Source organism: Pseudophryne corroboree, chromosome 6 (assembly GCF_028390025.1).
Source record: "Pseudophryne corroboree isolate aPseCor3 chromosome 6, aPseCor3.hap2, whole genome shotgun sequence".
Taxonomy (NCBI): domain Eukaryota; kingdom Metazoa; phylum Chordata; class Amphibia; order Anura; family Myobatrachidae; genus Pseudophryne; species Pseudophryne corroboree.
In genome coordinates this window covers 633,150,765-633,165,495 of record NC_086449.1, presented here as the reverse complement: position 1 = coordinate 633,165,495, position 14,731 = coordinate 633,150,765, and the positions used below count along the sequence as shown (strand labels likewise).

The window sequence follows — 14,731 nt, the reverse complement described above, 5'->3', positions numbered from 1 at the left end:
CAAACCCATGGAGTTTAACAGAGGCCACTGGAGAGCCATGATGTTCCATGACTACATGAGACAGTCCCAGAAAGACGAGCTGCAGCCAACCTGTGTCCGCCATCACAGAGGACAGTGTTGCTGCCATGCTTGATGTGGACACAGCCCAGTTGCAGAATGATCTCATCGGCAACCATCCGCTTGTACCCCCACAAAAGCTTGGCCTAAACAAGGTTTCTGCACACTGGGTGCTCCATTAGCTGACTCGAGAGCAGAAGGAGGCTCGGGTAACTTGGTCCTACAACATGCTGGCCAGGTTTGATTGTCACTCAAACTCTGTCTTGGAGATCATCAGTGACGATGAATCCTGGATCTACAGTTTCAACCCGAGACCAAACAGTTGGCCCCAGTTGGAGGTGCGCCACCACAGAGACCAAGACTGGTCATGTAGCTAACCAGTGCAGCGCACTGTAACTGGGGACTGGTGTGCCAACCAATGTCTGCCGAAGCCATTTCCAGGCGCCATCCAAGAACTCGCGCTCGTGGTGCTATTCTAAATCATGACAATGCACCTGTCAACAAATCCAGGAAAGTAGTGTATTTTCTGGCCCATGAACGCATCCAGTAGCTTGGTCATCCGCTGTGCAGTCCAGACCTGGCCCCTGCAAGTTTCCACAAATCAGTTGTAAGATGCGTGAGATTCGTTTTGAGTCACCGGACGCTGCAGTGCAAATCTTCAACCAGCGTGTATAATACATACTTGCTTCAGACTGGTCCAGCTGCAACTTTGCATAGGTTCCTCTGGCGAATACTTTACAAAAATGTTTATATTTGTAAATAAACTTTTTGTGCATCCAGAAACTTATTGCACACCCCTTGTACATGTCAGCAATGGCAGGTGCAGTACATGTTCGCAATTACATGCGCAGTATATGTCAGCAATTGCAGTTGCAGTACATGTTTAATAAATTAGCAACCTTTTGTTAGTTGAAATAAAATTTTCTTGCATATTTTAAAAGGTCCTGAAGGGAGAGGTTGTGCTGCTCCGTGTCCCCTCACTTATGCTCACGTTGTTAGCCTGATTCTGAGTGGGACTGATCTGCGGCCTCCTTTGTGTGGGGCCCTGCTGGCAGCCTGCTCATCTACTGCCTTATGCTAATGCAAGCATCAGTCATCCGTAGTACCGGTACTCACACTCACTCCATAACGGGTGCAAGAGATCCATCTGATACAGGATCCATCTGCATGCTGCTACTGAGCGCGGAAGTGGTATTATGACACTCCTATGAGACAAAACCGTTCCATGCAATGTTTAACACCCAGAAAGACCTGTTATCACAGAGAGAGGGGTCTGTCAATACAGATCAGACCATCTGCACTTTCATACATATGCAATCAGCAATTCTTTCTACAGAGCACTTTCCATTTGCAGTTATCTGTGAGATCCGTCTGCGTTTGGACTTGCGTGTGACTCAGAATCCGGTCCTTTGTACATGACAGAGTAGGATTCAGTAGGATATGCCGGCTGTCAGGAGACCTACGCCGGGATCCCAACAGCCGGAATACCGTCAGCGAGCGCAGCGTTTCCCCTCGCGGGATCGCTGCGCCCACCACGTTTCGGGCCCAGTGGCGACCTTTGCAGGCTCAATCTAGCACCGGCGGTAGCAATGCGCGGGGCCGCGCATCGCTATCGCTGGGGGGCATACACACGACAGATCTGTTCTTAAAATCTAAGCAATCTAGTCAGATTGCTTAGATTTTAAGCACGGATCTCTCCATGTGTACCCCCCTTTAGTCTAGGAGCAGAGAATCTCCCTTCAGCTCTCTGGGTAGCTCTAATTAAACCCCAGAAGCTTCATATTGCAGGGGTGTGTTTGACTTCTTTGTTTTTGGATCTTACAGCATTGGAATACAATACATATTCTAATCAAGGTAATTACATTGGTCAGTGAGCCCCCGTCTGGTCAGCTCACTGTTGGACAATAAGGAGTAATCAAAAAGGGACAATGGTACCTTTTATATGACTCACCCTTTGAGTGTTCACTGTGGTGTATGAAAACAATAGGAAACTAGGCCTATTATGAATACATTATCTAAAGGGTAACGGATAACATAACACAATTGCATATATTCACAATATTAAGGTTGATTTAAATACACTATTGGGTGAGGAGCAATGGACATGTTATGGAGAATAAACAAACAGATGAATTGAATGTATAGGGATATGAGGATAAAAAGTACATATTTGACATGGGAAATGAGGTATAGCTATATTAATTGTCACAGACCTCTCATTTCCTCACATGCTGTATACACTACTCTGCAGGGAAACAGGACAGTTACAGCTAGAGAGTAGGTCTGGGTGTCTGAATGTAGAAAACACAATGTCCATCACACACACAATTAGGAACGTGATGAGTCCCCAGTGTACCTTCCTATGTAAGACTGTCTTCTGTCTGATTACTGCGAAGCTCATATATGTACGAGCAGGCCAAAAATAATACTTACAGATGTGTCCTAATACGCTGTGGCTTCAGTGGCACCAAACAGCCCCTCTTGGCGCACCAGGTCCCGGGCGACTTGGCCACACAAAGCATCTCTTTTGCTCAATACCTGTATGTGCGTCTTGTTCACATATAACTGGGGCAAAATACGACTTTGCTAGATTGCACCGAACTATCTATTATGAGACATTGTACATCTGTGTGTGAATGAGTCTTAATCTATGTACGATGTGCCGCGGCCACTGCTGTTTCTCACGCCAAGCTGCATTCTGCTTCATCTGTTGCATTGTATGTGTTTAAAACTAATTAATGTGCAGTTAGTCGCAGCAAGGCGCCTCCAGTGCACTGCGAGTAGTGGTTTGCTGCGTCATCAATGCGAATAGTGTAAAGAAAAATATGGTACTCTACGCCTTTCCAGGCGGCTCAGTCACGCCAGACGTTTCATGCTGTGTACACCTCAGGACACATCTGTATTATTACTTGTGTATTATAGTGATTACTCACCATTGTAGCTTCTTGGGTGATAGTAAGAAGTTCCTACTTATTGCGGCCCTACTTTGCTTTTTACTTGCAATAATTACAATATACTGTACAGTGTATTGGAGCATTTCTAAGCACCCTGGCTTACAATAACTAATAAGTTATACTCTGTTGGAACTCTACAAGTGGATTAAAAACGAAGTTACATTTGTGCAATAATAGAGAGAGACTATTGTGGACATGTTTTATGATTTATATTTATATGGTTTATTTTATGGGTATAACAATTTTTATATATCGTATTGCTGCACTTTGTAATATATTAATACTGTGACTGATCAATGTATTTTATTAATATGTATATTAATTTAATTTAGTTGTGCCTGATTATTTATTCATTATATTATATAGTAAGAAGTGCCTGCTTATTGCTGCACACGTCATTATATGAGAAGACTTCTGAATAATAGTCCATTTAGAGTAAAACCATTTACATTGAGGGCTCAAATCTAACTCATAAAATTGATTACAAGTATTCTCTATAAAGCACTTTGGGGGATATTTATTAAACATTTTATGGAAAATCCCTGCAAACATCTGCAAAATGTAATTGTCTTCTAGATGCTACAGTTATGTTTCTGATGGCAACTTAAGTCCCATAAGTTTCTATGGAGGTTGCTATAAAGTAGATCGGTATGGGATACCGACAGCAGCATCCCGTCCGCCAGAATGCCTGCATTCCTAGTGGACTAGGACGTTAGAGAAAAGGGGAATCTAATACCTACCGATACTTCCTTTTCTCGTAGTCCGTAGTGGATACTGGACGCCCCCCTCAGTGCTTCGTTTCCTGCTTACCTGGTTGTAAGAGTGTAAGAGTTCTTGGTTGGGTTTGCTGTTGCTTTCCCTGTTCCATGTTTGGTTAGCGTTGCTACCCTTCTTATAGTTAGCGTTGCTTTCCTTTGTTGTGGTTAGCTGTGCTATCTTTGTTGTTGTTGTGTGTTGGTTCGTTACCTCACCGCTTTATGGGTTATATCCTTCTCTCAAAGTATGTCCGTCCCCTCTGCACAGTTTCCTAGACGGAGTCTTCTAGGAGGGGCATAGAGGGGAGGAGCCAGCACACACTATTAATTTCTTCGTGCCAGGCTCCAATGGACCCAATCTATACCCCATGGTAATCTTCAATTTCCAGTATCCACTACGGACTACGAGAAAAGGAATTACCAGTAGGTATTAAATTCCCCCTTTTTCTATAATCTTATAATAAGTATGCCCCTTTATATATTATTTTAGCTATAGAAAGGTTGTTGATAATAGTAATAACACTACTACTAACAACTTACTTGCATAGTAAAGTGATTACTCACCATAGCAACATCCTCTGTGTCCCTAAGTTGCTGAACCCATCGTATAAGAGATATATATATATATATATATATATATATATATACCATTTAGCTTAAAAATGCTTTGTTACACTGACTGCTCGAATGTTATCATAAATATTGATTAGAAAGTATTCTCTGTGAATCACTGTGTAGTACTTTATATTTGAACTATATAAAGCATGATGATGGCCTTGTAGTGAAGATACAGTATAACTCACCACTGTAACTTCTTGGGTTACAAAATATTATGTAATGATACCATTGAGATCTTGCATGTAGGAGTAGACTCTGACCATGGTCTGTAAAACTGATATTTTAGATTAAAAACAGTGTAGATGCCCAAAACAAAAACAAAAATAAAATAAAATACAAAAAACTCTGTAAAGTGCTGTGTATAATATTTGTGAATACACATATTCAAGTGCACTCCCTATTTCACCTGAGAACCTTATTAACACCTGTGTATATGTAGTGTGTGTGTGTGTGTGTGTGTGTGTGTGTGTGTGTATATATATATATATATATATATATTTATTTATTTATTTTTATTGGGGACATGGATATTTTTTAGTCAACTTGCACATTTATCATGAAAGTCCTGGGCTTTTCACTGTCATCAGCAGTGGTCAGTAAGCATCAGATGCTCTGGGCTTTTTGTTTGTGTCCTGAGGTCATGAGTTCTATTCCTAACCAAAGCTTATCTGTGTGGAGTGTGTATGTTCTTATGTTTGCGTGGGGGTCCTCTGTACACTCTGTTTCTTTCCACAATCCAAATACATACCAGCAGGTTAACTGATGTCTGACAAAAATGAATCCTTGTGTGTATGTTGGAAATGTGATAGAGAATTTAGATTGTAAGCTCCACTGGGGCAAGGATTGATGTGATCAACCTAATTTTCTATATAAAGAGCTATGAAATATGTGTGATAGATACAGGGCTGGTGCAAGGTTTCTCACTACCCTAGGCAAAACTTCAGTCTACTGGCCAACTTCTCCCCAACCCACACACCAATACCCACTTTACAGCCTTTCTAATGAAAGTGTGGAAGTGGCATCTTAGAAGTTGTACAGCCGCCATCTGCATTAAGTGCAACAAGGATGCCTCTGACAGAGACATCCTTAATGTTGTGATAAGCAGACTCAGGGGCGCCCACTTGGATCCTGGCACCCTAGGCAGCTACCTAATGGTAAAACCAGCCCTGGGTATATGACCATATAGAGATAGGTAGATACTGTAGATAGATATATATAGATATACAGTATATATATATATATAGATAGATAGATAGATAGATAGATACGCACACACATAGTATACATACACATGGAATATAACACACATAGATGTGTCCTCCTACATCCTTGCTGCAGTCACGTTAAACAGCCCTTTGGCGTGACTCTGTAGGGCCAAGTGTCTATGTGTGACTTTTCCATTTAAATATGTCTGTCGCATTGTTATGCAAATATGGCACACAAGCATCTTATGCTGATTAATGATATGCAGCATGCCTATATTCTGTGTGTGACTGTGGCTGTATCTGCATATGAAATGCTACATTACATTGTTTTTCTGGAAATCATGCCGCATGTCACTTTAATCAGCATAAGCTGCTTGTGTGTCCTAGTCACATAGCGATGCGAATAAGACGCATTTTCAGCAAAAGAAGACGCCTGATGTTAGCAGTGCTGCTCGGGAGCTGTCGACTGACTCGCACCAGGCAACTTCTGCTGCATGGTGTATTGAGGCAAGATGTATGAGGACACATCTGTAGCTCACTGAGCGTGGCTGCATCGCAGGCGGGGGGCGCGCGCCGAGCGTACAGAGATGCCCCCATTCACTTTGAATGGAGCGCATGCGCATCTATGACACACGCGTGTCCCATTAGTTCCTGGCGGTGCGCCTCGCTTGGTGCACCTAGTTGCAGACGGAGCCACGATTAGTGTGGCTCCATCTGTAAACACAGACATAAAACTGCAATGTAACACCTTGCGCTAATAACCCGACTGTACACTGGTGTGGGGGGTGAAGACAGATAAGACAAACGTTTATAATTTTATATTTTATTTTAAAATAAATAAATGAATATATAGCAATATACATATAATTTTAAATGTTCTCAAATATAAAATACTATAAGTAACTGCTATAGAGATTGATATATGTATAAATACCCCCGGAGATGGATCAACTCGTATTTTATATGTGCACAATGAAGACGATGGAAGAAAAAAAATATATATATATTTATATAGGGGTATATGCAATTCACGGCGAATCGCGGCAAATTATCGCCGTTTTTTAATTCAACACAATTCGACAGGTGAATTCCGGCAGGTGGCTGCCGGAATTCACCATATTCGATGAAAAACGGATTCGACAGTCCCGCGGGCGAAAAACGGCCGATTTGCCGGATTTTGCCGCGATTTTAAAAAACGGGGAAAAATGGGAAAAATCCGGGGGAAAAAAGGCGTGGGGTCCCCCCTTCAAAGCATAACCAGCCTTGGGCTCTTCGAGCTGGTCCTGGTTTTAAAAATCCGGGGAAAAAATTAACAGCGGATCCCCCGTATTTTTAAAACCAGCACCGGGCTCTGCGCCTGGTGCTGGTGCCAAAAATACGGGGGACAAAACGAGCAGGGGTCCCCCGTATTTTTAACACCAGCATCGGGCTCCACTAGCTGGACAAATAATGCCACAGCCGGGGGTCACTTTTATGTCGTGCCCTGCGGCCGTGGCATTAAATATCCAACTAGTCACCCCTGGCCGGGGTACCCTGGGGGAGTGGGGACCCCTTCAATCAAGGGGTCCCCCCCCCCCCCAGCCACCCAAGGGCCAGGGGTGAAGCCCGAGGCTGTCCCCCCCCATCCATTGGCTGCGGATGGGAGGCTGATAGCCTTGAGAAAATTGTCAGAATATTGTTTTTTCCAGAAGAACTACAAGTCCCAGCAAGCCTCCCCCGCAAGCTGGTACTTGGAGAACCACAAGTACCAGCATGCGGGAGAAAAACGGGCCCGCTGGTACCTGTAGTTCTACTGGAAAAAAAATACCCAAATAAAAACAGGACACAGACACCGTGACAGTAAAACTTTATTACACACTGCCGACACACACGTTCCATGCCGGACTGAAAGGGGTCCCATGCTTTCACATGAGACCCCTTTCCACGAATGCCGGGACATCACGTGATTCCTGTCACTGAAGTCCCTTCAGCCAATCAGGAAGCGCTACTTCCGTGGCGCTCACCTGATTGGCTGTGCGCTGTCTGAGCTGTCAGACAGCGCATCGCAAAGCCGCTCCATTAGTTTCAATGGTGGGAACTTTGCCGTCAGCGGTGGGAAAATGACGAATTTACTGTCTAAAAGCACTGCTGTCGAATTTCCAAACTTGAATTGAATATGCTTTTGTCGAATTGCAGCACTTGTATCATTGCAGAAAAGTCGAATTTGCAAAAAGTCGAATTTCAAAAAGTCGAATTTTGAAAGTCCGTTTTTTTGACGGAAAGCACTGAATTGCATTGACGATTTTTTTTTTTTGGCGAAAATGACCCGAAATTCGACAATTTCGGGAATTCGACCGCAATTGCATATACCCCTATATAGTATATCTATATAAAATATTTTCTATGTTGGACGTCCAGATCTTTATCCAATCAGTGTGCAAAATTAATTGTAAAGTACCGTCCCTTGGCTCCAGATACTGAATTACATATACATATCCAAAGTGCAATTAAACTGTCAGACACTGTGGCTTTTATACCTTATTCCAGGCGGTTCGGTGCTCTCCGGAGCGCTAACAGCGGTGGTGCCAGCTACGGGAGAGGAGGGGGCCCACACACGGAGACTACGCACGGGTCCCCTCTTCTCTAGATACGCCTCTGCTTCTGCTGTTGTGTTTCTTTGTATCCTTATAAGAGTTACACTGACACATTGCTACTGCAGATATTTTGTTGCGCACCAGTGACTATAAATAAAACACAAGGAAAAAGATAAAAATAAAAACTCTAAGAAAAATAAAGATAAGTATGTAGTATAACATATATTTTTGCTAAGTATATGCTAAGCCAATACAAAAATAACAATTTGCCTAAACCGTGGGCAACTAGTGTATGTATGTGATGTGTGGTGGTTTTCAGCTGTTTATAGCAGATCTGAATGTATATTTGAATATATGGTAGACAGGCTTTAACTTTCAGACTCCAGGTCCAGCAAGACGCTGGAAACCAATTAATCTTTTGTACTCCATATGATATCCCTAGTATGTCAGGATAATTTATCTGCGCTGTGGGCAGTGGGCCTTTATTTTAGACATGTCCAGCTGTGTCACCTTATTTGCACTGTACAAGAAGGGCAGGTGAGGGAAAGTAACCAAGCTGGTGTCTCAAACTGGTTTTTCTGTGTCAGGATTTCAGCACACCAGGAACAGGACTTACAAAGCCACCTACTCTATTCTGGATCCATAAAAAAAAAAGACTGTAGAGCGCTCATTAAGGAATATTACTAATATGCTTTTTACCGGAGTAGTTCTTACTTTATTATACAGTATTCTCTGATAGTGTCCTTCTTTAAAGCTTTGCTCACTGTCTTGAAATACATTTGATCACAGCACGTTCTAGAGTCAGGTGAAAGGATGCACTTGGTTTGCACTTAGATGAGAATGAAAACATAACTTTCATGTAATCTACTAAATAAACATCTTTATTACTGTTTATTTAGCTCAAAGTCATGCAGTTCTTTGTTATGAAAGGGCTTTATTTTTGGACTCTTATAGTAGCAGACCTGCCAACTGAATTCTCATCCCACAATGTGAGCCTGAAGACATATGCAAGTACTCTGCTGCAAGGAGCTGTACACCAAAAATTGATATTGTGAAATCCATATGGTGTGGTATGCTGACGCAGTATATGGTTATTATATTGTGGAAGGGAATGTTTAGCATGTGTAGTATTTCTAATAGTGAATAAGTAAATACTGGGGGCTAGATGTAATAGGGTCTGATATCGCTGGAGGTGCGGGATGCAGGACGATCTCCGATGTTTTTGTAAAGGCGCAGTCAGTTACAAGGCATGGTTTTGTCTTGTGATTGCCCATTTACAAAAACGTCTGAGATCAGCCGACATCCCGCACGTTTAACGATCTTGGACCCTATCACATCTCACCCCTGGTCTGTGCACTAACGCAATGTAATAGGGTGGTTTTATATCGCTGCTTATCAACATTATTTAGTCCACTGAGCAACACTCTTGGCGATATTGTTAAGAGATCAATTGGGATGTGCGCTCGGGACCAGAATGTAACAATACTGATAACGTTAAATGTTTTTAGTCATAAGGAAGAAGATAATGTAACTCTTTATTTGCTCCTCTTTTTAATAAAAGTAAATGCATGCATGAATAAAGAGCACCTCACTTATGGCCTAATTCAGATCTGATCGCAGCAGCAAATTTTTTAGCTAATAGACAAAAGCATGTGCACTGCAGGTGGGGCAGATGTAACATGTGCAGAGAGAGTTAGATTTGGGTGGAGTGTGTTTAAATTGAAATCTAAATTGCAGCGTAAAAATAAAGCAGCCAGTATTTACCCTGCACAGAAACAAAATAATCCACCCAAATCTAACTCTGCACAAGTTATATCTGCCCCACCTGCACTGCACATGGTTTTGCCTATTAGCTAACAAATTTGCTGCAGCGATTAGGTCTGAATTAGGCCCATATATTACCACTGTTCCTATCTATGTAGTAAGTAGGCTGTATGGGGTGTGGTTCATCAAATCGACAGTGTCTAGGTCGACAATGTTTTGGTCGGTCACTAGGTCGACATGGATGGAAGGTGGACAGGGTTTCTAGGTCGACATGTGCTAGGTCGACAGGTCTAAAGGTCGACATGAGGTGTTTTTTGGTGTCGTTTTCTTCGTAGAGTGACCGGGATCCCAAATTAGTGCACCGCTTCGCTCGCCATGCTTCGGGCATGGTGCCTTCGCTCCGCTACCGCTTCGCTCGGCACACTTTACTGTTCCAATCGTAGTCCACGTGGATCGTTAAGTATGAAAAAATTCAAAAAAAGAAAAAAAAATTGAAAAACTCATGTCGACATTTAGACCTGTCGACCTAGAAACCCTGTCGACCTTCCATCCGTGTCGACCTAGTGACTGTCGACCTAAACATTGTCAACCTAGACACTGTCGATCTTCAGACCGGATCCCGGCTGTATGCCCTGTAGCTTAGAATGATTGCCTGCTTTCCCGGTCATTACAGTTCTGCAAAGTACTGTAACGTCAGAGCATTTGCCACACATAGGAGGAGATGTATCAAACCTAAACAGGACAACAGGATTTTCCATAGTAACCAATCAGCTTCTAGATACCACTTTATCATACCTCCTAGCATTAGTGGTCAGTGAAGCAGGACCCTAGCGTATGTGTGACCGCAAAGGGTGTTGGGACTAAGAGAAAGGGGCGTCACTCCGTACCCATTACTGTGGGGGCGTGCCCAGCACTCTCCGAGATGCTGGCCAACCCCCAGGCTTCCCCTACACTGTGAATAGATGCCTTGCGCATGCGCACAGCATCTGTTCAGCCGCGACTATGGTAGAGCAGCGGTGTGTGCCCACCCCCAACTACCTCTCCACCACTGCGTGACACTGTGCCCAAAGGTGAGACAGCGGGACAATCCTAGGAAATCAGATTGCAGGACAGTTGGGAGGTATGCTTTATAGAATGTACTTAATAAATGATATCTAGAAGCTAATTGGTTGGTGTGGTCAACTCATCCTCTTTGGAAGGTTTGATATATTTCCCCCACTGGGACTTTCCTAAAGGTGATTTAAAAATACTTCTAGTTTTATAAAATAAAGATTTGGAATACAGTATGTGTAAAAGTAATTTATTTTGAAACTTAATAATGCTGTTACCTTGCTTTGTATCTAGCTCTAGCAGCATTTGATAGAATTACATTTTCACTTTTTAGGCATTTTTTGGTTATGTGTAAACTATTCATTATAAATCTAATATTAGGGGTCTATTTATGACATAGAGGCAAAAGAAAATATTTTATATCTCCGGTTATTACATTGATGGTAAATCTTCTATCCGCAAAGTGTATCAATAAATGTTTGCTGGTGGACTCTCTGCATTGTGCTAGCCAATCCTGGGGTCTATATATGCAGCCATCTCCAAGCTTTACAGTGCAAAATAATGCAAAAATTATAGGGGAAATGTACAGGGTGTTAAAAAATAATAAGGTGACTGAAAATGTTTCATTCCTCACATAACTATATGCTCCACATGGCATCCATCAACGTTCACTACTTTCTCCATGCAGTCAAACTTTATTATGTTTAGCCACGGACCCTGTTTGCCGGAACATTTCCACCCAAATAGTTTTATTTGGAGGTGCATGTCTCTAAAAATTGTTCTGGAACCCAGTTGTTATGCATGCCAGTGAAAGCCCACCATTCTGTCCTGTCCCAAACCTTCGGAAATAATGTTCCACACACAATGCATGTTCCTGGATGGCGTACTGTGGCATACCGGCTGTCACTCATCATCTACTGTAACACATAAGATACACATATAAGTGTTAGTGACCTTTTTTTTTTAAACACTCTGTATTTAAAATATTTCAACATTTCAAAAAACAAACTTTCGTATGGCTATCACCATCCAAAGATGGCAACAGTTCTCAAAAGACAGGTGTCGGAGATCCTCAGCGATGGCCACCACTGGTGATATTTGGCAATAGCCCTTCAGAAACTAGGGGTAAAAAAAACTTATTTCTATCCGAAAGAGACGTTATTACTGCACTGAAAAAGGCTTTTCACAGCTTTATAAATATGTATCAGCTTCAGAATTGAACCTGTTAAAAATTAAAGAGTTCTGACGCCTCTTTTGTGTTGAGAGGACTGATTGGATAGCTTGACCGCCATTCCAATCAGAGCTGTTAATGGCAAAGGTGTCAGACCACTGCAACATCGGAAGTCCTAATACCTGGCATACTGTAAACCATACTATAAAAGTGATGGGATCACTCAGGTGGCCATTCTCTCTAAGCATTTCTAACCATGTACTACAAGGTTTCTGATTTGATTAGAAAAGTATTGTACTAAGCAGAATACATGTACATTTTGTAATGTGTGTATAACCAAGTCAAGTACATTTGTGTTCTTGTTTTTCCAGTTTACCAAGGAAAGCAAAGGCCTTGTATGCATGCAAAGCCGAGCACGACTCTGAGCTCTCATTTACAGCCGGCACAGTGTTCGAAAACGGTGAGCTATTGTTCTTGTGGTCATGTGGTCAGATGTGTTTTAGCTCACATGCCTGTGTTTTTAACTTGCAATACATTTTTATTAAACTTGGACAGCTAATTGTTAAATAGTATTAGTTTAGTTCAAATGAAGCGCTAGCAGCACTGATGAATAACGTCCATGAAGGGCTGCTAAAGGCAAATAGTTTGTCATTAATACCTTTGGCTGACCAATTGAAGCAGCAGGTTCTTTCAGAAGCGTGGAGGGACGGTTGCTCCAGCATAAGAACTGATGTGTCACTTGTGGATCGACCTGTACAATGCCCTGTGCAAAGATACAGTGCACCAACATGCTCAATGTTTTGAATTCACTCTTGATCTCCTGTTCGTCTCTTATATCTCCAGTTTTTGGATTTGCAGTGAACTGAGTAAGCTGTAGCTGATCAGATCACAGTCACAGCTGCACGCAGCGTTTTATGAGAGGTGTATAATGATCTTGTGGTAATATAAATGCTAGAGGGTCCTATGCGGATGCTCACATCAAAATCTCAGACTGGAGGTGCCCACCCTCACAAACAGCTACCCATGGCCGGAGGAGTTGCAGGATGGCATCACTGTATGAAGAACAAGAAACAACCAGCTGCACGTCTTCTAGAGAAGAACAAAACCATGGAGGTGATGGGACCCTTCCCTGGGTTTGATGAATTGACATCACAGGCATAAGTGCCTTAGCCATGCGTATAGATGATTTATGTAGACTTGCACCAGTGCGCGAGGACCATCTCTAAGCCTACTAGGAGTTCGGGAAATGAGTAAGACCAGATGACATGGAGTGTGTACTCACTGATTTGTCACCTTGCTTGTATATCACACACACAGAGATACATGGCCTAATTCAGACTGGATCGCTGCAGCAATCGCAGTCTGAAACCCTTTGCGGAGTACGCACCCCGGAAGCCCAGTGAGATGCTAACAGCATCTCATGGCTGCGATTGCTTCTGCCTGATTGACAGGCAGAGGTGGTCACAGGGCGGGTGGGGGCGTGCCAGTGGCGTTCGGCGCGGTCCTGGCAATGCAGGCGTGACCGGACCGTTGCGGGGGGCGGGCCACGGCGGCTTTGTGACATCACACGCAGCCGCTGCAAACACCCCCCCCCACACACACACACATGTCAGAGTATCTGATCGTAGATGTGCTAAATTTAGCACATCTGCTATCAGATCTGAATTACCCCCACAATGCACTAATCTGCTTAACTATAATCTGTTTACTAACCCTAACAATGTGCCCACCCGACTGGTCAGTTAACAATGCAATGGCTTTATACAACAAGGCTTAGCAGTGAGGTCGCTCAAGTTATGTGCTCTGTGAAACGCCTTATATATATATATATATATATATATATATATATATGTGTGTGTAGTGCCAAGCCTGACCCACACTACTGGACCCTATTTGCTGAGGTAATATGGGTCACCTCCTATTACGAATGCATTTTAATTGCCAGATAGTGGTAAGCCTATATTATGCACACCAGTGCCTGCAGGAAAGTACTAGTGTCAGAACTGTTATGCACTCCAGTGTCTGCAGGAATGTACTGGTGTTTGAACTGTTATGCAAAACAAATGGACTCACAGACAAACTGGGGAATATGACATAACGTACACAGAAGGTGATAGGGTAACAAAATACACACACAGTGAACAGAGAAGCCCAGAGGCTAAGGAACTGGGTATCTCCCTTGTATTAGAACTGCTCAGATGTAAAAAGCTAGATGTTGTGTTTTAATACGTAGAGAACCCGAAATGCTGTTGCTAAGGGCAACAGCAAAACCCTAAAGGGTTACCAATGGGTGTGGCAGTAAACTCCTTGGTCAGAGATGGAATGATAGACACAAGGAGAGCCTCCACAATCCTGATTCTCACTTGCAGTGCACAGGTTTAAGCTTACTGCCACTAAACTGACCCCTGACACCTAGCACAGTGAGACAGGATTAGACAGGCAAGTGTTAGAATACAGCCGCAAACTTGCTAAGTTCACAGAGTAATAACAGAACCCCAGCAAGCTAAACGACTGACTCCAGTCTTACTGCTAGGTCTGGATTGGCAGAGTGTAATACCAAATCCCCAGGCCTATTTGCAGTAAG

At 42.8% G+C, this 14,731-nt stretch overlaps 1 protein-coding gene across 3 annotated transcripts in view; it reads left to right on the top strand.

Annotated features, from left to right (window-relative positions):
• The window catches only part of ARHGAP26 (Rho GTPase activating protein 26), a 1,013,198-nt gene that overhangs the window by 964,316 nt on the left and 34,151 nt on the right, over positions 1-14,731 (top strand). For all 3 annotated transcript variants that reach the window (XM_063928129.1, XM_063928130.1, XM_063928128.1), the window contains one exon: positions 12,519-12,607. In XM_063928129.1, coding sequence (XP_063784199.1) covers positions 12,519-12,607 — 89 coding nt within the window. The remainder of the gene's footprint in view (positions 1-12,518; positions 12,608-14,731) is intronic.